The 20,980-nt window shown below is 49.6% G+C and overlaps 1 protein-coding gene across 1 annotated transcript in view; it reads right to left on the reverse strand.

Moving 5' to 3' along the window:
- Positions 1 to 11,819, reverse strand: part of GK5 (glycerol kinase 5) — an 86,604-nt gene extending 74,785 nt beyond the window's left edge. The window contains exon 1 of the mRNA XM_058661389.1: positions 11,627 to 11,819. Coding sequence (XP_058517372.1) covers positions 11,627 to 11,773 — 147 coding nt within the window. The 5' untranslated portion in view covers positions 11,774 to 11,819. The remainder of the gene's footprint in view (positions 1 to 11,626) is intronic.
- Positions 11,820 to 20,980: the final 9,161 nt, after the last annotated feature.

Below are 20,980 nucleotides of genomic sequence, written 5' to 3' on the forward strand. Positions count from 1 at the left end.
GTAAACATTTACTTCCCATATGACCCCAAAATCCCGCTTTTGGATATTTATCCTAGAGAAACAACAGTTCATATTCCCATTAAAATCTATGCACAAATGTTTACAGCAGCTATTCATAATCTCCAAGACTGGGAAAAACTTAGAGGTTCAAAGAGGCAAACGAGGTGTTTGGCCATGGGGCTGGAGCAAAGGGAGCCCCCTGCAGTGTGGTAGCTTTGGGGGGGTGCCCCAGCCAGGCCAGACCCAATGCTGGGGACTCACCGCCAGGCAGTGATGAGTCCTAGGCTTTCTCCAGGCCCGAGAGATCTCTTCCCTCAGGGTAAGTATGCCATGTGGGAAACTTGGGAACTGGATTAAGGCCCAGGCTCTGCTCTGCCACAGTGACCCAGTCCTAGGCTTTCTGTGGCAAGAGTACCAAGCAGTGCCAGGCTCTGCCTGCTGGCCACCTGGCAGTGAGCTCTGGGGTTTTTAGGATATGTAATTGCTGCCTAAGCACATCCAGGGATAAGGCCAGTGTGAGTGTAGGTGAGAGATGAATTCTGGGTGATTCCTAGCATCGGGGTCACAGAACTTTCTGGCAAGCATGGGGACTGAGACCTGGTGGATTGGAGGGGGAAAGTCCATAAGATCTATTTGGGCCAGACTGATTCACCAGACCACATGGGAATCCTGACATGGGCTGTTAGCATATCACTGACTGCCACACACCAGTCCACACAAAAGCTATGGATGGGGGCCTGCCTGGCAGGGCTAGGTACCAGTACCTGGATGGGTCACACCTGGCAGGGTCAAGACGCTAACCAGCATGTGACAGAACCAGGTCCAGGGGTAGATTCTGTGGAAGAAGTGTGGGCCAAACCCTGTGGAAATACAAGTCCTGCTGGTTAGCTCATGAGCTGGGGTGGTGATGGGCTGAGCTGGGTGTGACCATGGAACCTACCAGCACTTACGGGTAAAGGACCCGACAACAGTCTGGACAGATCAAGGCAGCAGCACCCGAATGTGCATCCTAAAATAGGATGTGGGGTGGGCGGAGCTGCAACTGGATGGGGACAGACTCGGCAGGGCCGAGCAAACCTCAACTCACAAGGAAAAACAGAGGGCCTGGCGGCGTGGCCTAGCAGCTCAAGTCCTCGCCTTGAATGTGCCCCGGGATCCCATATGGGCACTGGTTCTGATCCCAGCAGCTCCACTTCCCATCCAGCTCCCTGCTTGTGGCCTGGGAAAGCAGTTGAGGACGGCCCAATGCATTGGGACCCTGCACCCGCATGGGAGACCTGGAAGAGGTTCCAGGTTCCTGGCTTCGGATCAGCGCGCACCAGCCGTTGCGGCTCACTTGGGGAGTGAATCATCGGACAGAAGATCTTCCTCTCTGTCTCTCTTCCTCTCTATATATCTGACTTTGTAATAAATAAAGGCGGGGCTGAAGACAGAACCAGCCCAGCAAATGCAACTGCCAGCGGATCGGGGCGATGGACTGTGACAGGCCTGGTTCTTGCCAGTACATACAGGAGTTTGGTCCGGGAACATCTCGGAGAAAAGCTCTATGGGGATTTTCCCAGTAGAGCTTTCGGACTCAGAACGCTAACCATCAGTTGACGGAGGACAGAGCAGGTCGATCAACCACCTCAGCTATGAGTTGGCAATGTAAGTGCTGGGCAAATGGAGACTCTATGATGGACTATGGTCTATGGATTCTCCAGAGACCGCGTTGTGCTTGGAGCGGTGAGAGTGGCAGCAATCCAGATCCTTTGAAATGTCAAAAACACTCTGCCAGCTCTACCTTCAGACCAGAGATGGTGTCCCCAAGGAACTGATGAACTTATCTGGACAATATGATGCTGGACTTTATGCCTGGTAGATGCTCCAATGAAAGAATCTCAGCTGAATTTGAACTGTGGTACCGCAACAGGGTGGAGGAGTCCACCATGGGGGAGGGCTGGGGGGATTGGGGAGCGGTGGGGGGAATCCCACTGCCTATTAAACTGTGTCACATAATGCAATGTAACCAATTTAAAAAAAAAATAAATCAGGAAAAAAAAAGGCAAAACAGAAATCAGGATGGAGCACATGTCATGCCAAACTAGGCTCTTAAACCAACTGGTTTTCACAAGCCAGGGATACTAAGTCACAGCATCAAAGGCAAAGGCTGAGATAGGTGAGGGGCTAAGCCAACTGGGTCAGAGCAACCACTGGCACACATGTAATCTAGGGCTGGAAGGAGGCTCAGTTTGGGAGCTGTGAGAGAACACCTTTGCTGGGTTGGGGTTCCCACGGGAGAGTATGGGGGTTGGATTCTGGTATGGATATGGCTGCAGTCTCCCTTGGCACAAGTGTGAACTGGGGCTGGGTATACCTAGCCAGGCTAGACACCAGCACCATCTGGTGCTCTGGAGGACCTGGGTAGATGTAGGATGAACTAGGCTAGGTCTCTGTCCCTACTGAGCCATGTGTGAGCAGTGTCTGGATATGGACAAACCTTGGCTGGGCTAAAACATCCAACAGTAAGAACCAGAATGGACTGAAAGCCAGCAAGAAAAGGCCATTGTTCCTACCAGGACAGGAGGTGGACTAAGCAGAGCTGGTACATGGACCCCCTGGTATGCGCAAGATCTGGCATAGGGAGAGGTTCTAATGGAGGAGCTTGGGAAACTCCTCTGTTGGGACACAGTCCCTGCAGGTGAGCATAAGAACCATGATAGGAAGCAAGCCCGACCAGGCCAGGGAAAGGTACCCACCGGCACACATTTGGCATAGGTCGGGGCAGAGCAGGCTGAACCAGTTCACATCACCCGCTGGTGAATCTGAGCACCAGAACAGAGTGTGGGTTGGGCCAGGTTCAGTCACGACACAAACCAGTGCACATTATGGAATGTCAAGGTGAGGTGAGCCGTACCAGATGTGGCCACAGCACCCAAACAGCACACGTGAGAACCAGGGAGGGAGGGGGCAAAGCCAGCAGGGGGAATGTGCTCCCCTGCTGGACAACCACTCCCACTGGACAGCATGAGTTAGGATGGGGGTAGACCAGACCAGGCAGGGCTGCAACACCTGTGGGCCTCATGTGAGCTAGATCAGGGAAAAGTCAGGCTAGGCAAAAATCAGTGGGTGAGGGTTGGCTGGGCTTTGCCACAGCATCAGCTGGCAGAGGCTGGCACTGGAGGCTCAATCTGTCAAGTTAAACTCCAGAACCACCTGGAGTGTGCATAATCCTGGAGTGGGAGTGGCCTAGTAGGGAAATAGTGGACACATCACACTTGGGTTACCACTCCCATTGGAAAGCACGAAAACCAGGACAGGGACAGGGGTGGCTAGACAGAAAGGCACCCATCAGTGTGTGTGGGGGCTGGATAGTGGGACTGGGTGGGTTGAACTAGGCTTCAATGCCCATTGACATGTCTGAGAGCTAAATACAATGTGGGACAGACTGAACAAGTCTGTGGTACATAGTGGCAAGCATGGGAACCAGAGAAGGGGGCAAGCATGGTGGGGGTTATGAGGAGTCGCCCCAACTAGGCTTCAGCTCCCACTGGTTTGCATGAGGACCAAGTATGAAGTGGGCAGGATCGGGCTGGACTGCAACAACCATTGGTTCGCATGGAAGACAGGGCTGGAAACAGAACTGACCCAGAATTGCAAGGACCAGCATGTGCATAAGATGACCGGGGCGACAGATGGTGCTGGACCCCGTACTGGCAAACACACACAAGAATCAGGTCTGGGATCACCTCAGACGAAATTTCTTTGGAGATGCCTCCAACTGAACTGCTGATCTCAGAACCCCAGCCAAGAAGACTAGGTCAGCCAGTGGATTCTGACTAGATTTCATCATGCTTGGAACGATGAGATTGGCAGCAATTCAGAACTGTTGAACTATCAAAACTGCTTGAACAGGACCCTTGCAGCATGCCCCATATCGGGGGCCTGGGATGGGTGGGAGGCTGGGTGGGATTCCTCCCTTTGTTTCTCCCCGGACCCCAGATACAGGGGAAAAAATGATGATATTAGTGTGGAAACAATGGTCTTACCCACTTTCCTGTAGCCCTTGATCCTTTGTACCTTAAACAACTATGCAAGATAATAAATATGCAAGTAAATAAATAACCAAAATGAACAAACAAGCAAAAAAACCAAAAAGGCAAATGAGTGTGTACTTCCATATAATGGGTTACTACCCTGAAATATAAAAAGAATGAACTATTGATATGCACAGTAAACATGAATGAATCTCAAAGACAATACACTGGGAAATTAAGTCTCAAAAGGCTACTCAGAGTATGCTACCACTTGCTTGATATTTCCAGAAACACAACACTACAGTGGGGAGAAAAGATCAATGCTTGTCAAAAGTTAGATATGGGCATGGGAGGGTGGGAGAGGAGTGCGCAACTACAAGGAGCTGGCACAAGAGAATTTTGGGAGTTACTCATATACATTCGCTACAGCTCAGACCAAAATCATATACCAAATTAGTTTATTTTAGTTTTTAAAAATGTTCACAATACCATGGTTTCAAGTTAAAATACACTTGAACATATACATCTATTTCCAATTGCTCTTAAACTGCTAAAAGACAAATGTTAGGGGCTGGTGTTGTGGCACAGCACGTTAAGCTCTCACACGTGAAGCTGGCATCCCTTATTGATGCCAGTTACAGTCCTGGCTGCGCCACTTGCAATCTAGCTGCCCACCAATGATGTAGGAAAAGCAGCAGAAAATGGCCTCAGTGTTTGGGTCTTGCCTCTTATGTGGGAGACCTGGAAGAAGCTCCTGGCTCGGTTCGGGCCTTGGGTTTGGGGGCAAGTGCCGCTACTCACAGTGTGGCAGCTGTGAGGGGTGCCCCTGCCGGATCGACCCAATGCTGGGGGCTCACGCCAAAGACACTGCCTCAAGGCAGTGAACGAGTCCTCGGCCTCCCCCAGGGTGGCCAGTGCACCATGTGGTGCCAGGCTCTGCCTGCTGGCCACCCGGCCAGGGAGCTCTGGGGTATTGGTTGTCTGAATCGCTGCTTAGGTAGCTCCAGGTTGATCCCACGGTGCTTCTGGGATCTCAGTCAATCCTTAACATTCCCAATGGCGGTAACTCTTCCTTTGAAGAAATTGGTAACGGAACAGAATGTACTGGGCAGGACTGAGCAAACCTTAGCCTACAAGCAAAACTAGAAACCAGCATGGAGCACAGGTCATGCCGAGCCATGCTCTTGCACCTACTGGTCTACTTGAGTCAAGGACACTAAGCCACACTGTCTAAGGCAGGGGCCAGGACAAGTGAGGGACTGAGACAAGCTGAGTCAGAGCAACCACTGGCAGGCGCATCATCTACGGCTAGGAACAGGCCCAGTTGGGGAGGTAAGGGGACAGCTTAACTGGGTTGAGGTTCCCACCAAGGGGCGCGTGTGCTGGAATGGGGTTCCGTTCTATCTAGGAAACAGTTGCAATCTCCCGAGGCACTAGTGTGGACTGGGATTGGATGCACCAGGCCAGGCCAGACCCCAACATCATGTGGTGTCCTGGAGAACCAGGGTGGATGTGGGACTGACTAGGCTGGGTCTCAACCCCTACTGAGCCATGTGTGAGCTGTATGTGGGTATGGACGAGCCATGGCTGGGCTGAAACATCCAACAACAAGAACCAGAACGGGGTGAAAGCAAGCCAGGAAAAGCCACTGTTCTTACTAGGACATGAGATGAACTGAATAGGGCTGGCTCACGGACCCCCTGGTATGTGCAAAATCCGGCATTGGGAGAGGTTCTGATGGAGGAGCCTGGGCAACTCCTCTGGCAGGACACAGTCCCTGCAGGTAAGCGCAAGAAGCATGATAGGAAACAGCCCAGAATAGGCCATGGAAAGTTTCCCACTGGCATACATTTGGCATGGGTCAGGGGCACCAGGCTGAATCAGTTCATGTCATACACTGGTAAATCCGAACACCAGAATGGAGTGTGGGTTGAGCCGGGTTTGGTCGCGACAAAACCAGTGCACACTATGGAACCCTAGGGTGAGGTTGCCTGTACTGGATTTGACTGCAGCACCCAACCAGCACATGTGAGATCCAGGAAGGGAGGTGCAGAGCTGGCAGGGGGATTAAGGGGCTGGTCCCCTCGCCAGACAGCTACTCCCACTGGAGAGTGTGGGCTGGGATGGGGACAGACCAGACTAAGCAAGGCTGCAACACCTGTGCGCTGCACGTGGACTAGATCAGGGAAAGCCAGGCTAGGCAGATTATTCCTGCTGGTGCAAGCATAAATTAGAGTGGGTGAGGGATGTTTGGGCTTAGCCACAGCATCAACTGGCAGAAGCTGGCACTGGGGACTAATTCTGTCAAGTCAAATCACAGAACCACCTAAAGAGTGCATAAACCGGGACTGAGAGAGACCTGGGAGGGAAAAAGTGGGTTCCCCCCTCTTGGGTCACTAGTCCCGCGGGAGGGCATGAAAACTAAGACAGGGGCTGGGGTGGCTAGACAGAGAGGCACTCAACAACATCCGTGAGGGCTGGAGAGTTGAGTTAGTTAGATGGAACTAAGCTTTAATACCCAGTGACAAGTACAAGAGCCAAATAGGATGTGGGACAGACTGGACTAGTCTGCTACACATACTGGCAAACCAGGGTAGGGGGTGGGCCTGGTGGGGGTTATTGTGGGTCGCACCGACTAGGCTGCAGCTCTCACTGGTTGATGCAAGGGCCGAGTATATGCTGGGCAGAACCAGGCTAGACTGCAACACCTATTGGTTCCAGTGGAAATCAGGACTGAAGGCGGAACCAACCCAGCAACTGAAATCACCAGCTGATCATGGTGACGGACTGTGCCGGGCCCTGTGCTTGCTAGAACACACAAGAATCTAGTCTGGGAATACCTCAAAGTTTCTTTGGAGATCTCCCCAATCGAACTGCTGGACTCAGAACCCTAGCCAAGAAAAGACAGAGGACAGAGCAAGTCAATCAACCACCTCAGCTATATGTTGGCAGCAGAATACTGGGCAAATGAAGACTCTATGATGGACTGTGTCAATCAGTGGACGACTTCATCGAGTAAAACTGGCAGCGATTCATAACTGGAGAACTATTAAAGCCATCTGAGCAAGGATCTCAGAGCATGCCCCACATCCGGGACTTGGGGTGGGTGGGAAACTGGGTGGGGCTTCTCCCTCAATATCCCCCTTTACCTCAGATACATGATGGAAACAATATGGACATAATAGTCTTACCCACTTCCCTATACCCCCAGAACCTTTTTTTTTTTTTTACCGCAATTAACTATGTAAGGATTGTCAGCAAAAATACAATAATAATAATAAAAAAAAAGAAGCTCCTGGCTCCAGGTTACCACCTGGCCAAGTCCAGCTCTTTAGTCACTGGGCAAGTGAGTGAGAGGATAGAAGATTCCTTCTTGTGTCTGTTCCTTTGTGTAACTCTGACTTTCAAAGAAATCAATCAAAATCCAAACTACCCCCCCCCAAAGGAAAGTATTAAAAATGTTTAAACGCACAAAGAGCAGGGAAACAAACAAGATCAGACTAGATTTTTAAAAAATGATTTTGATGTCAGCAGTGAGTGCACAGGCGGTACATGGCTTAGCATAGAAGAGAAATGTCAGATTACTCTAGGCCTCCGCACAATCCCTGGATTCCACTCAGGGGTTTCACTCTGGGTCAAACCGATCACTCCTCAAAATCAAACGGGGCTGCAGGACAGCACTGTGGCACCCGTCACACCAGAATCCCAAGTGAGTGCCAGTTTGCGTCCCAGCTGCTTCACTTCCGATGCACTTCTCTGCTGATGAGCCTGGAAAAGCAGGGGTAATGGTACCCTATCCAGAGAGGAGACCCAGCTAAACCTCCTGGCTCCTGGCTTCCACCTGGCCCACTCCACGCTATTGCAGTCACCGGGAGTGAACCAGCAGATGGAAGATTTTCTCTCCCACGCCCATCCTCCCTCCCTCTGTAATCTACCTTTCAAATAAATAAATAAGCTAATAATAATAATTGGGGGAAAAAAAAGAGCAGAGTCTTCCACTCCACCTAGAGGGTAAGGAGTGTGTCTTCTTTGTTCATTTGTCTTCCGGTACCTAGAAGTGCTTAGGATTTCTCAAATATTCCATTAAAAAGGCAAACTTGTAAGCAAAGGGAAGAGATTCTGAGGTGGAGCCCTGGAAATGAGAGGTAGCTCTGAACACTGAAATGCCAGCAGGGCTAAATGGGGGCCTAGTTCAGTCTTCCGTAAGGCTGGCCAGTGCCCCCTCCCCAAATCACTGACCTCTCCAGCCTGGCCAATGGTAATCAACGGGTTGTCCTCTGGTGGGGCTGAACCAGAAAAGTCCCATACTTGCTATAACTGAGTGCTTTGCTAAGGCTCGGCATTGAACAAAATGAACAGAAAATTGGGGAAGATCACAGTTTAGGGGAAATTGCTCACATGCAAAAATTGGCAAGACCCAGAAAAACAGAGAACTCTGAGGAAGCAGTGACCACATCGATGGCACAGGCAAAAATGAACCTGTTATTCCCCAGTGAGTTCATCAGAAACACAGACTGAATGAAATGAATAACATTTCTGACCTTTCTAAGCAAGGTTTTTATGACCAACGCGGTGATGGTTCAACTGTAACAAATATGCTTCAAGCCCACAGCCCTTTAGACTTGACAGTAGACCGTCAGGGTCACTTCCTCTTATTCCGTCCACCCAGACGGCTCCTTGTGACCCAAATCTGTGTTCACAGGGAAATCAGTTCCTTGACAAAAGCACATCAGGAACTGAATAAACATTACGAAAAAAAAAAAAGTGTCTTTTGTTGCTTAAAAACAAAACAAGAGCAACCGGGCTACTCCAAGAACACATGGAAGGCATACAAAATATTAGGGACCACACTGTTCCTTTGAAGGCAGACTGTCCTGTTCTCCCAACCCAGATGTTATCCTATTTTATGGATTCTCCCAACGACACGATGTTCTCCCGAGGGACATGACAGATCTCCATTCCTTAAAATCCAAGTGTTAAATGCGCATGGGTAGCGTTTCTCACACAAGATACTCTTCCACTATTTAACACCAATGTTTTAACAATCCACATGAAAAATTTATTTTCAAAAATACATACTACAGGGGAAAACAAGCTAAAAATGTATTTATGCTGTGAAACATGAAAAAATGAATGCCAACTGAAATAAAGTTGAAGTCTTCTGAGATGCCTAGTACAAATCCCCAAATAGAAAGCTTCACGCTTGGGACTTCGATTTCCTTTTTTTTTTTTTAAAGATTTATTTTATTTTCATTACAAAGTCAGATATACTGAGAGGAGGAGAGACAGAGTATGTGGAGCTGCCGGAATCAGAACCAGCGGCCATAAGGGATCAAGGCGAGGACCTTAGCCACTAGGCCACGCTGCCGAGCCCTTGATTTCCTTTTAAAGACTGCTTTATTTACTTACTTGGAAGGCAGGATAACACAAAGGGAGGAAAGGACCCAGAGAGCAAGAGACAGAGACCGTCCATCTCCTAGCTCACTTCCCACAGAATACCTTCATTTCCCTAGGGTGGCATCCTTTCTGGTTTTTCTTTCTCTTTTAAAACTTTGCATTTGGCAATGTCAATGAAAGACTACATTGGAGGTTTTACATTTTTATTATGCGTTTCTTTCATCAAACATTGGCACAGGTGTTCCTTCCACTTGAGAAAACACAACAACCACCCCCCCCCAGATTTTGTGTCCCTGTTATGAAAGCCCATGAGGTAACTGGAATTCCTAATGCCTTAACTGTAATTCAGTATTTCGCACTGAATGAGATTAGCCAACCAGGTGTTAAGTAGCAATGTAGAATAGCAAGGCCCTGTTCCCAGAGAACCTGAGTTATCTGGATTAAAGAGCCAGTTGCTGGTTTTTATTATTATTATTATTATTATTCCTTTTTTTCTGGATCAATTTTAAAACTAAACCTCTATAAACTTTCCCCCAAAAATGACAAATTGCAACTGTTTTGCTATCAGAGACAGCAGGATTGAAATTGCTCTGATTAATCACTATAGAAATTTCTAGGCGGTTTTTTTTTGTCACCTCTAGCAGCCCCGGAACCACACTTGAGAGTGTCCTGCTGTAAACTTCCACCAGGGTTCCAGACGCACTGTGACACATCCTTTAATCCAAGTCAGCGCTTCGTTCTTGCAAGGTCGGGATTCTCCACTGACTTGTCTTGTATTTTTATGTATTCACCTGCTTAAGTCTAAGCAAATCATTCTAGCCTCCTGCTACTCCCAGCCATTTTGATTCATGGTTGAGATTCTTAGCCACATTTCTAAAGAACTAAGGTTTTCCTCCAAATTATACAGCAACTGTATAACTTGGCATTTTCTAACCTTTCCCTTTCTCCTTTTGGTGCCAAATATTTCCATTTCTTCTATTTTTTTTTTTTTGTTTAAATCACAAGCTAAAATACAAATACTTTGTGTCTAGAACTGTAAGGGAGATGTAACAAGTATCCTTGTGCTTGTAATAAAGACTTACAAAAAGTTAAGGAGGGGCAGGCATTGGGCCTAGCAGCTAAGATGTTAGTTGGCAGTGTGCATTCCAGATCACGGAGACGGGGTTGGAGTTCTGACTCCCCAAACTCCGGATCCGAGCTTCCTGCGAAAGGTACCCTGGGAAGCAACAGGTGATGCCCCCAGTACAGAGCACGCAAGGGAGGGATGGAGGAAAGGAAAAACAGGCATCAGCTGCGGAAGGGTATTTAGTATCCGCCGCTCCCGGTCCCTGGAGGCTGGGACAGGCAGAGGGTGTGGGGGCAGTGCTCCTACACGGCTACCCAGGGAAGGGACTGGAGCGCTCTGCAGTTCTCAGCCGGCCATCCTGGCCTGCAGACCTACCCAAAGCTTACTGCAAATGCTCACGGCACTCACTACCTCCCCGCGCTATAGCTGGACCTGGTCCTGGGCAGCTGCTGCGGTGACACACACATTCATGAATGGCTTATGCAAAAAAGGGCGTATTCCTTAGCAGCAAATGATGACTCCCCTCTTCCCAAACACTCCTAATTTAAAACGTTGTTGGTATTGGAAGGAAGAACAAATGAAAACACCATATGTGATACGCCTTATCCCTAAAAGGATAAGCAACCAGCTGGGTTGCTGACCCACTTTGTCAACAGTTCAAGACTTTACTACTGACAACCAGCCTGGTGTAGGTATCTCAAACCAAAAGCTATTGACACGAATCCTCCAAGAAGGGAAAAAGACAGCGAGAACTCCCACAGCCTGCAACATCTGCGCCCTGCCCCAGCTACTCATGATATCAGCTACTCTGGTAAGCCACCAGTTACTCCGACCACTGGAGAATCCACAACAAACGTCAAACCCATCAGATCCGAGCCATGCATTTGTAAAGTCAAGACCTGGAGGTCTATCTAGGAAATGCAGGAAAAGAATCAAACACATCACCGACCGCCCTCAGGACGGACACGCGCTGCCCTGCACAGTTCTGCCTTGCACTTCACTTGCACGCAAGCCGGGACGCGGGAGGCGAATGCTCCAAGTGACAAGCCATGAGCAGCGAGCCTCACGCCGGGACCCAGAGCCCTCCGAGGCACACCCACTGAGGCACACCCGCCCGCCCGCCGCCCCACGCCCGCCGCCGGGTCACCTTCTGCGCGCTCGAGCCGCGGATCCGCGCCGCCCGGTCGTAGACGTGGCAGCGGATGACCGAGCTGCCCACGTCCAGCCCCAGCACGAAGCCCGCACGGCTCGCGGCAGGAGCGCTCTGCTCGGGGCCGGCGGGCAGCGTCGACATCCTGCACGGGACCACCGCTCCGCCGCCTCCCCAGCGCCTGCACCTCTGCGGCCGAGAGCGCCCTGCCGGGCCACCGCCCCCGGCCCGCCCCTGCCGCCCCGCCCTGGCCCCGCCCCAGCGCCGTGACGTCAGGGCCGCGCGCCGCGCTGGGCGGTTCGGGCGAGATGAGCACCACCCCCGGCCCGCCCCCTGCTGCCCCGCTCCGGCGCCGTGACGTCAGGGCCGCGCGCCGCGCTGGGCGGCTCAGGCGGGGTGAGCACCGCCCCCGGCCCGCCCCTGCCGCCCCGCCCTGGCCCCGCCCCAGCGCGGTGACGTCAGGGCCGCGCGCCGGGCTGGGCGGCTGGGGCAGGCGCGTAGGCGACTCACAAAAGCGGAGTGCGTGACACGTAGGGTCCTAAGCTAAGACTCCTCGGGAAACCTGGTCTCGGCTGCCTGCGTCGCAATCATCAATAAGTAGCAGGGCGGCCCGGCCAGGCCTGGCAGGAAGGGAAGCAGGGTGGGCACCGTAGGACGCTGACTCCCAGGCATCGGTTGGGCAGGCTTTGTGGTGCAACAAGTGAATTTTTGACCGTGCAGGCGCACGTGCAGCGCGGGTTCAAGACTCTGTTACTCCTCTACCTGGTACAGCTCCTCCCTATTAAGGCGCCGGGAAAAAATCTCCCAGCAATGACCCAAGTTCTTTGGGTCCTTGCACGCCTCGAGGGAGGCCTGCAGAAAGTTCCTAACTCCTGACATGCTTGGGACCATCTGAAGAGTGAACCAGCACTTGTAAGGTCACTCTGGTTATCAAATAATTCTTTTAGAAAGCCAGGGTTGGCACAATGGCTCAACTAGCTAATCCTTTGTTATGGGGTGCAGCCTGTGATAGCCAGCACTCATTGACAGTGGGCAAATGAAATTTGGCTGTGTCCCCCAACCTCTGTCCTGAAGGTAGATCCTAACAGCAATGGGATAGTAACTGCATCCTCAACCACTTCCCCCTACATCCTAAATGAGCCAGGATATTGGAAGTCCAATTAGTCTAGGTGTTTTTAGCTACAAGCCCAGTTCCTGTTCCTGTCCATCCTAACGAGCACTAATCAACTCTTTAGCCTACAACACTTAGGTATTGGCTGCTGCCCACCTGTGACTCACCTATCAACTGAGAGGGGACGGTATTGTGTTGTGTGTAACCACTCCTCTCACAAGCCCCTTTAAAACGCCCGTGAAGCAGGGGCTCTCACTCTCTTTCTGGCCAGGTGCTTCTGTTACTCTGGCACCTCGACTCTTGGCTGACCCAGGACAGGTAATCCCCTGAGCATGGTCCCTGTGTGCTGCTTAGATGGGACAATGGTTCTAATAATGTTGTTTCTGGTCTGTGTACTATCTGGAGTTCCAGGAGGGGTGAGGCCTAGCAGTAGTAGAATGTGGGCAGAGAAGCCAGGGAAAGGTGAATGTCTGTAGCTTTGTAAGTGTGTCCAGGTTCCTTGTGAGTGTGTCCAGGTTATTTGTTGCATGTCTCTTAGGATAACATATATTGTTGGGGAAGCTGGGACATAGGTCTTCAGCTTAATGGATGGACTTAAGGATGATGACCATTCGTTTCTTTTGGGATTATGATTGGTTGGTTTATGATTAGGTGGATTGCTGTATGGACTTGTAATTTGCTATTGTGCTCTGTTGTCTTCAAGCTGGATTAATAAAGACTCCTTAATAAACCTTAGACATGTCTGGTGTGATCTCGCTCGCACCCTGCAACACCTTCTCTTGCAGTAGCTGGTATCCTACATGGGCACCAGTTCGTGTCCTAGCTACTCCACTTCCCATCCAGCTCCCCTGCTTGCGGCCTGGGGAAGCAGCAGAGGGTGGCCCCAAACCTTGGGACCCTGCACCCACGTGGGAGACCTAGAAGAGGCTTCTGGTTCCTGGCTTCAGATCAGCTCAACTCCAGCCATTGAGGCCATTTGGGGAGTGAACCAGAGGATGAGATCTTTCTCTCTCTGCCCTTCTCTCCGTATATCTGCCTTTTCAGTGAAAATAATTTTTTAAAGTGGAGGATGTTTGTTGTGCGCTCAGTCCTTCGGTTGGCCAATGTATCCTCTTCATTTGCATATTACCAGTCTGGCCAAGTTGGGGTTTTGCCCTTGTAACTTGAAGCTTTATCACTTGTTCCTGTTGAGTAATACCATTTTCTTCTAAATGGCTGCAGATCTGCCCTCGGCCAGTGCTGAACGTTTTGATCAAGGATGTGTCTATGAGAGAGTGAGAGAGAAAAATCCCAGGGTTGTAATTTGAAGTAAATGAGTAATGGTTCCCGCCCTAGTTAGGGTTCGCTATCAATCAGAAAGAGAAAGGGGGTTTATATTAAGAAAGTGATTCAGTCACACAATTATGGGGCCTGGCAACTCCCAGGAAATTTGTAGGACTGGCTGAAAAACTGGAAAATCAGGCAGGTTAGGATGAGACATTTGAGAGAACTTCTCAGTAGTTGCTCTAAGTGTCAACCACTGATTCAAATGTTAATCACACCTGAACAAGCACCTTTTAAAACAAAATTCATTTTTATTGGAAAGGCAGATTTACAGAGAGAAGGAGAGACAGAGAAGGATCTGTGCACTGGTTCACTCTCCAAATGGCTGCAACAGCCAGATCTGAGCTGATCTGAAGCCAGGAGCCAGGAGCTTTGGGCGATCCTCCTCTGCTGCTTTCCCAAGTTGTAAGCAGGAAGCTGGATGCAAAGTGGAGCAGCCGGGATGTGACTGGCACCCACCTGGGTCACAGCGCTCCCAACAGCCACCACTATTCACCATTCACGACAGAGGAAACTTGAACCTGGTTTGTCTGAGGTTCACATTTAGCATGTTTCTCCACAAGTTGTTTCTTGGGTTTTTGAACTTGACACTTACGTTCAGATCAATAATCTTGAATAATATCCAAGAATCACAGGATGAGAAAACAAGGGCCTTGAAAACATCTCTTAGGGGCTGGCGTTGCGGTGTGTCCTGCACAGCCACTGTCTGCAACAGCAGTCTCCCACGCAGGCACTAGCTCATCCCCTAGCTGCTCCACTTCCACAGCCTGAGACGCAGCCGAAGATGGCCCGAGTCTGGGTTCCTTGTTGCTGCATAGGAAGCATGGAGAAAGCTTCTGGCTTCAGTCTGGCCCATCCCTGGCCATTGTGGTTAACTGGGAAGTGAACCGGTGCATGGAGGATCTGTTTCCCTCTCTGTAATTGCCTTTCAAATAAGTTAATTTTTTTCTTTCTTTCCTTTTTTTGTCTTTTTTTGTTTGTTTGTTTCTTAAGTCATTTTCAGCATCTTGGAAACCTTGATGAATGCTATCTTTTCTTTTTTAAAGATTTATTTATATTTTTATTGGAAAGTCAAATTTACAGAGAAAAGGAGGGACAGAAAGATCTTCCCTCCGCTGGTTCACTCCCCAAGTGGCCACAACAGCTGGAGCTGAGCCAATCTGAAGTCAGGAGCCAGGAGCTTCTTCCAGGTCTGCCATGTCGGTGTAGGGTCCCAAGACTGCTGATTTCCCCGGCCACAAGCAGGGAGCTGGATGAGATGTGGAGCAGCCAGGGCACGAACTGTGCCAATATAGGATACCAGCGCATGCAATGAGAGAACTTTGGCCACTAAGCTGCCACATCTGTGCCGTCCTGATGACTCCTGTTGTCTCAGGACGATACTTTGTACTTGTAAATATTTGCATGTAACTTACTTGGTATGGGGTAATCTAAATATGAAGATTTCAGATAAAAGTTAAGAACTGATTTCTCTTAAAAGGACAGACTGTTGACAACAGAGGACCTGGGTGAAGGAAAGGAATACCGTGTTGTATCCACATTCATTGTGCCTTGCTAACAACTGTCATTCACCTCTACTCTATTTTTTTTAAGATTTATTTCATTTTTTATTACAAAGTCAGATGTACAGAGAGGAGGAGAGACAGAGGGGAAGATCTTCCATCCGATGATTCACTCCCCAAGTGAGCTGCAACAGCCGGTGCTGTGCCGATCCAAAGCCGGGAACCAGGAACCTCTTCCAGGTCTCCCACGCAGGTGCAGGGTCCCAATGCATTGGGCTGTCCTTGACTGCTTTCCCAGGCCACAAGCAGGGAGCTGGATGGGAAGTGGAGCTGCTGGGATTAGAACCGGCGCCCATATGGGATCCCAGCGCATTCAAGGCGAGGACTTTAGCTGCTAGGCCACGCCGCCGGACCCCCCAGCTCTACTCTTAAGGAAAGAAGTTTGTAGGCTACAGGGCCTTGCCTAGTGGCCTTGACTAGTGAACCAGGCAAGTCCATTGTTCTTGACTCAGAGACAACTGTTACTTGTATCTTTTGTCACCTTGACCTTTATCTTGGATTGGCTGCTTCTCCTCAGATTCTGAACCTGGCTACTGTCCAAAGGTCTTTCTCCATCACTATCACTTGTTACACTAGGCCCGGGATCACAACTGTGTGCCAGTTTCCCACTCTTAGGAAAGATACGATTCTTGGTCTGCCAAATCAGAAGGTATGTGAAGGTCACTATTCCCCATTACAGGCCCAAGGGAAATGAATGAAGCTTCAGCTATGAGCCTGGAGGCGTCTTTGCCTGCCTTTTCAAGGAAACTTGAAGCATCCCTCGCTCTAGGATGACCAACTGACCTATTATTCTCACAAGAAGAATTTTTTGCAACACAGGACTTAAAATGCTGAAATGAGGCCCTGCCAGGGCAAACCAGAACAATTGGTCATCCTGCTTGTTTTATATGTCGCACGGATAGGAAGGCCCCTAGTCCTGTGCTCCTGGCATGTTGTGTGCTTGATTTCTGTCCCAGGATACTCTTCACTATCCTTGCTAAAGGTTCTTGGGCTCTGCAGGTGACTTGCTTAGGAAACTCTGGCTGCAAGGTATTTTGGTGTTCGTTGCTCATTTAGATAGTGACTCCTTGGGCTTGGTGTGATGGCTCAATTGGTTAATCCTACCCTTGAAAGCACCAGGATGCCATATTGTTACAGGTTTATGTCCTGGCTATTCCACTTCCCATCCAGCTCCCTTCTTATGACCTGGAAAGGCAGAGGAAGATGGCCAAAATCCTTGAGATCTGGCACCTTTGTGGGAGACCCAGAAGTAGTTCCTGGCTCCTGGTTTCAGATCAGCTCAGCTCTGTGCATGATTCACAGATCATTGCAGCCACTTGGAGAGTGAACCACCAGATGAAAGATCTTTCTCTCTATCTCTCCTTCTCTCTGTAAATCTGCCTTTCCAATGACAATAAATGAATTTTTAAAAAGAAATCTGCCTCTTATCTAGCAGGGCTGGCTCCCTGCCACTTCCAGGAATCCCACTCCCACCTGTGATTGCCCAGCTATAAGATAATGAAGTGTTCCGTAAGCTCTGTGTGACTCTGACTTACCAGTTGCTGTAGGTTAGTGCCTCCTGAGGTTGCCCCATGCCCAAGATTAAGGTCAGAGATAAGTGGTGAGCTACCTGCAGCTGCAAATCTGCCTGTCTAGGAGATAAACTGCAAGCCTCCTTTGCAACCATGGCTTGCTGATTTGAGGTATGAAAGTGGAAAAAGACCAAGCGGGTCAGAACTTGACTTCTGGGCTACAGCCAAGTCCACATGTGTAAATAAAAGTGTGTTTACTCTCAAGTGTCGCTTGGTTCTTTGGGTGGTCACCTGTTCATAACACTGTCACCTCTTGCTATTATTGTTTTTTTAAATATTTGTTTATTTTTGTTGGAAAGGCATTGTAAAGACAGAAATAGAGAGACCTTAATCCACTGGTTCACTCCCCAAAAGGCCACCACAGCTGGGGCTGAGCCAATGCAAAGCCAGGAGCCAGCAGCTTCTTTCAAGTCTCCCACATGGACACAGGGTCCCAAGGCTTTGGGCCATTCTCTACTGATTTTCCCAGCCACAAGCAGGGATCTCGATAGGAAATGAAGGAGCTGGGACATGAAGCCATATCCATATGAGATGCAAGAACCACAAAGCAGAGGTTAGCCTGTTGAACCACCACACCAGCCCCTCGCCTCTTAAACTTCATCCTCTTGTCAGTAGGCCCAGACTCACAACTATGTGTACCAGTCTCCTGCCCTGCCAAAGAAGTTGGGTGAGGTTCTAGCACTGGATCAGAAAGATGCAAAAGTCATTGTTCTACCAGAAACAAGTTGTGTGAGTGCATGCTGTGCCAATTGCTGCAAACATACTGATTCCTACAACCCCATATGTTCTCTCATTGGCCTCTCCAGAACCCAGAGGTGGCTCCCTGTGTTTACAGCGAGGACTAACAGTCTCCAGTATCCACAGCCAAGGACACAACATAAGCAGGATCCTTTCCCCTGGATAGTAGTTCTTAAAAGGACCAGAAACACCCCTGCTTCTGGGGTAACCAGCATGGGCTCCCCGCTGTCCTAGGCTGGCTTCTTCTGGTCCACTGTGTCAGTGCTAGTTTAGATCTACCCAGACCTGGAGGGGAGTCTCTGGGGGTGGGGCGAACAGTGGCCTGTACGGCTGAGCCTAGACAGTCTTAGAGAGGATCACCATCAGGGCCATTGCCTGCAGTGTTGGCATTTTATATGGGTATTATTTGAAGTCCTGGCTGCTCCACTTCTGGTCCAGCTCCCTCACACACCTGGGAGGGCAGCAGGGGATGGGCCAAGGATTCACGAGGACACCCAGCTGAAACTCCTCACTCTTAGGCTGATCCCGGACTTGGAATCAGCATATCAAGATCTCGCTATATATAATCTGACCTTCAAATGAATAAATAAATCGGAAGGAAGGAAAAAGAAGGAAGAAAACAAGGAAGGATTGATTTCCACTGAAGGGCCTCTATTTCATAGTGAAGGGCATAGTTTGTGAAGCCTCTACTTGCAAAGCCAGAGTGAGTTCAAGTCCCAGTTGCTCCATTTCTAATAGAGCTACTGTAGGGCCTGGCGGCATGGCCTAGCAGCTAAAGTCCTCACCTTGAAAGCCCCGGGATCCCATATGGGCGCCGGTTCTAATCCTGGCAGCTCCACTTCCCATCCAGCTCCCTGCTTGTGGCCTGGGAAAGCAGTCAAGGACAGCCCAATGCATTGGGACCCTGCACCTGTGTGGGAGACCCAGAGGAGGTTCCTGGTTCCCGGCTTCGGATCGGCGCGCACCGGCCCGTTGCGGCTCACTTGGGGAGTGAATCATCAGATGGAAGATCTTCCGCTCTGTCTCTCCTCTCTGTATATCTGGCTGTAATAAAAATGAATAAATCTTTAAAAATAAAATAGAGCTACTGTAGCTGAGGAAGCAGCAGAGAATGGCTCAAGTGCTTGAACTCTTGTCACTCACATGGGAGACCTGAATGGAGTTACTGGCGTCTGAGTTTGACCTGCCACAACACAGACTGTTGTGGGTGGAACCAGCGGAAGGAAAATCTCTCCTTTTCCTCTTTCCCCTGTACCTCTGTCTTTGAAATAAATGAAGGATGACCACTGCATGGAAGGGAAACGAGTCAGGTGCCACACCTACCCCTCATATTGTGCATCTCAAAGTCCTGAAGCATGTGGTGCCAGAAACTTGAGCTGGTTCATTTCTCCAGTTCCTAAATCTTCCCATCAGAAGGGTATTAGGTGATGGGAAACCTTTCTACTCATTCCTCTGTGTTGTAGAAAGGAAACTGCTTAGTGTCCACCGGTATCTTAGCCAAGTTTTATGTTAACGTGCACCCAGTGGCAGGGAAATTCTGAAGAAAGGCTGTGGCGGGAGAGGCACAGTCCGCCCCCTCTGCTCCTCTCAAGCATCATGTTGCGCTTGTCAGCCCTAGTGATGATGAGAAAACCATTCTGCAAAAAATGGTTCCATCTACTTGGAGAGTTCAGGACGTTCCAGTGGAAAACTGTGATCGAATTCCAAGACATTAAGGGAAAGTCTTGGCTTTCTTCGTTTCCTCTCCTCCCTTCCTCCCTCCCTCTCTTCCATCTTTCTTTCTTCCTTCTTTCTCTCTCTCCCTCCTCCCTGCTTCTCTCTCTCTTTCTCTGTTTCCCTCTTTTGCAGAGTTACAGAAAGAAGAGAAGAAACAGAGAGAAAGAGAATCTCCCATCAGTTGGTTCATACTCCAATGGCCACAACAGCCAGGGCTGGGCCAGGCCAAAGCCAGGAGGCTAGACTTTTTCCTGGGTCTCCGATGCGGTTGCAGGAACTCAAGAATTTGGTCATTCTTTGCAGCTTTCCCAGGCACATTAGCAGGGAGGGGAATCAAGAGTGGAGCAGCTGGGTCTTGAACCAATGCCTGTATGAGAAGCTGGCATTACAAGCAGAGGGTTAGCCTGATATGCCACTGTACTGGCCCCCAGAAGTATTTTTTCATATGAAATTGCAGTGGCCTTTGTGCTCCTGGTTGTCGTTCCAATGACCCTGGATCCTGCAAGGCAGGAATTGGGCTTCTTCCATCCCACATTGTAGATCCCAAATGGGGGTGGTTGACCTCAGAGTTCTTGGTCTCCTAAGGCACTCCATTTCCCTGTGGTCTCCTTGGCAGTTGGGATGCAGTCCTCGGTGCTCATACTGATAGTCCTTGGTGAGGCTCTGGGAGTCTTCAGGGTTGGGAAACAAGCCTCCTCCTGTCCGCCTCCTCCTGTCCCCCTGCTCCACTCTGGGGTCCCCCCTGCTCTGTGCGTATGACCTCCTGTTAAGAGGTTGTTCAGATTGCTCCTGATTCCCCCAAATAAATGAATATATCTTTTTTAAAAAGTCTTGGCTGAATTTTATTGGGGTTGGGAAAGGTCTTTTTGAATTTTTCTAGGCAATTAAATATTCAAAGGAAATAATTACAATGCAGAAGAGATTCCCCCCCCCCCCGTCAAAAAAAAAAAAAAAAAAAAGTGAAGTTATCAGATACAAGGTAAGTTTTCAATAACAAAGATTCCTATCGTAGCCTTTGGCCTAAGCATGAATGAGGAAGAAGTGCTCTCCTACACAGCACTGAGCCTCTGTTGACTTTTTCTTCTCCAATGTCACAGGACTGTCCTGGTTCTAAAGCTATGTGTACTGAGATACATAGTTTATGGGTTTTGACTAATGTGTACGGCTGTGTAACCATCACCCCACTCAAGTCTGAGAATATTTGTGTCATCCCCAAAGCCCTCATTCCTGCAGCACTCCGGATTCTGCATAAGGAGCAAAGGTGATGCCATCGGCGTGTGTAACTCAGCATTCTTACTCGCGGCTGGTGGAGCTCAGTCATATTAGATGC

This window comes from Ochotona princeps, chromosome 3 (assembly GCF_030435755.1).
Source record: "Ochotona princeps isolate mOchPri1 chromosome 3, mOchPri1.hap1, whole genome shotgun sequence".
Taxonomy (NCBI): domain Eukaryota; kingdom Metazoa; phylum Chordata; class Mammalia; order Lagomorpha; family Ochotonidae; genus Ochotona; species Ochotona princeps.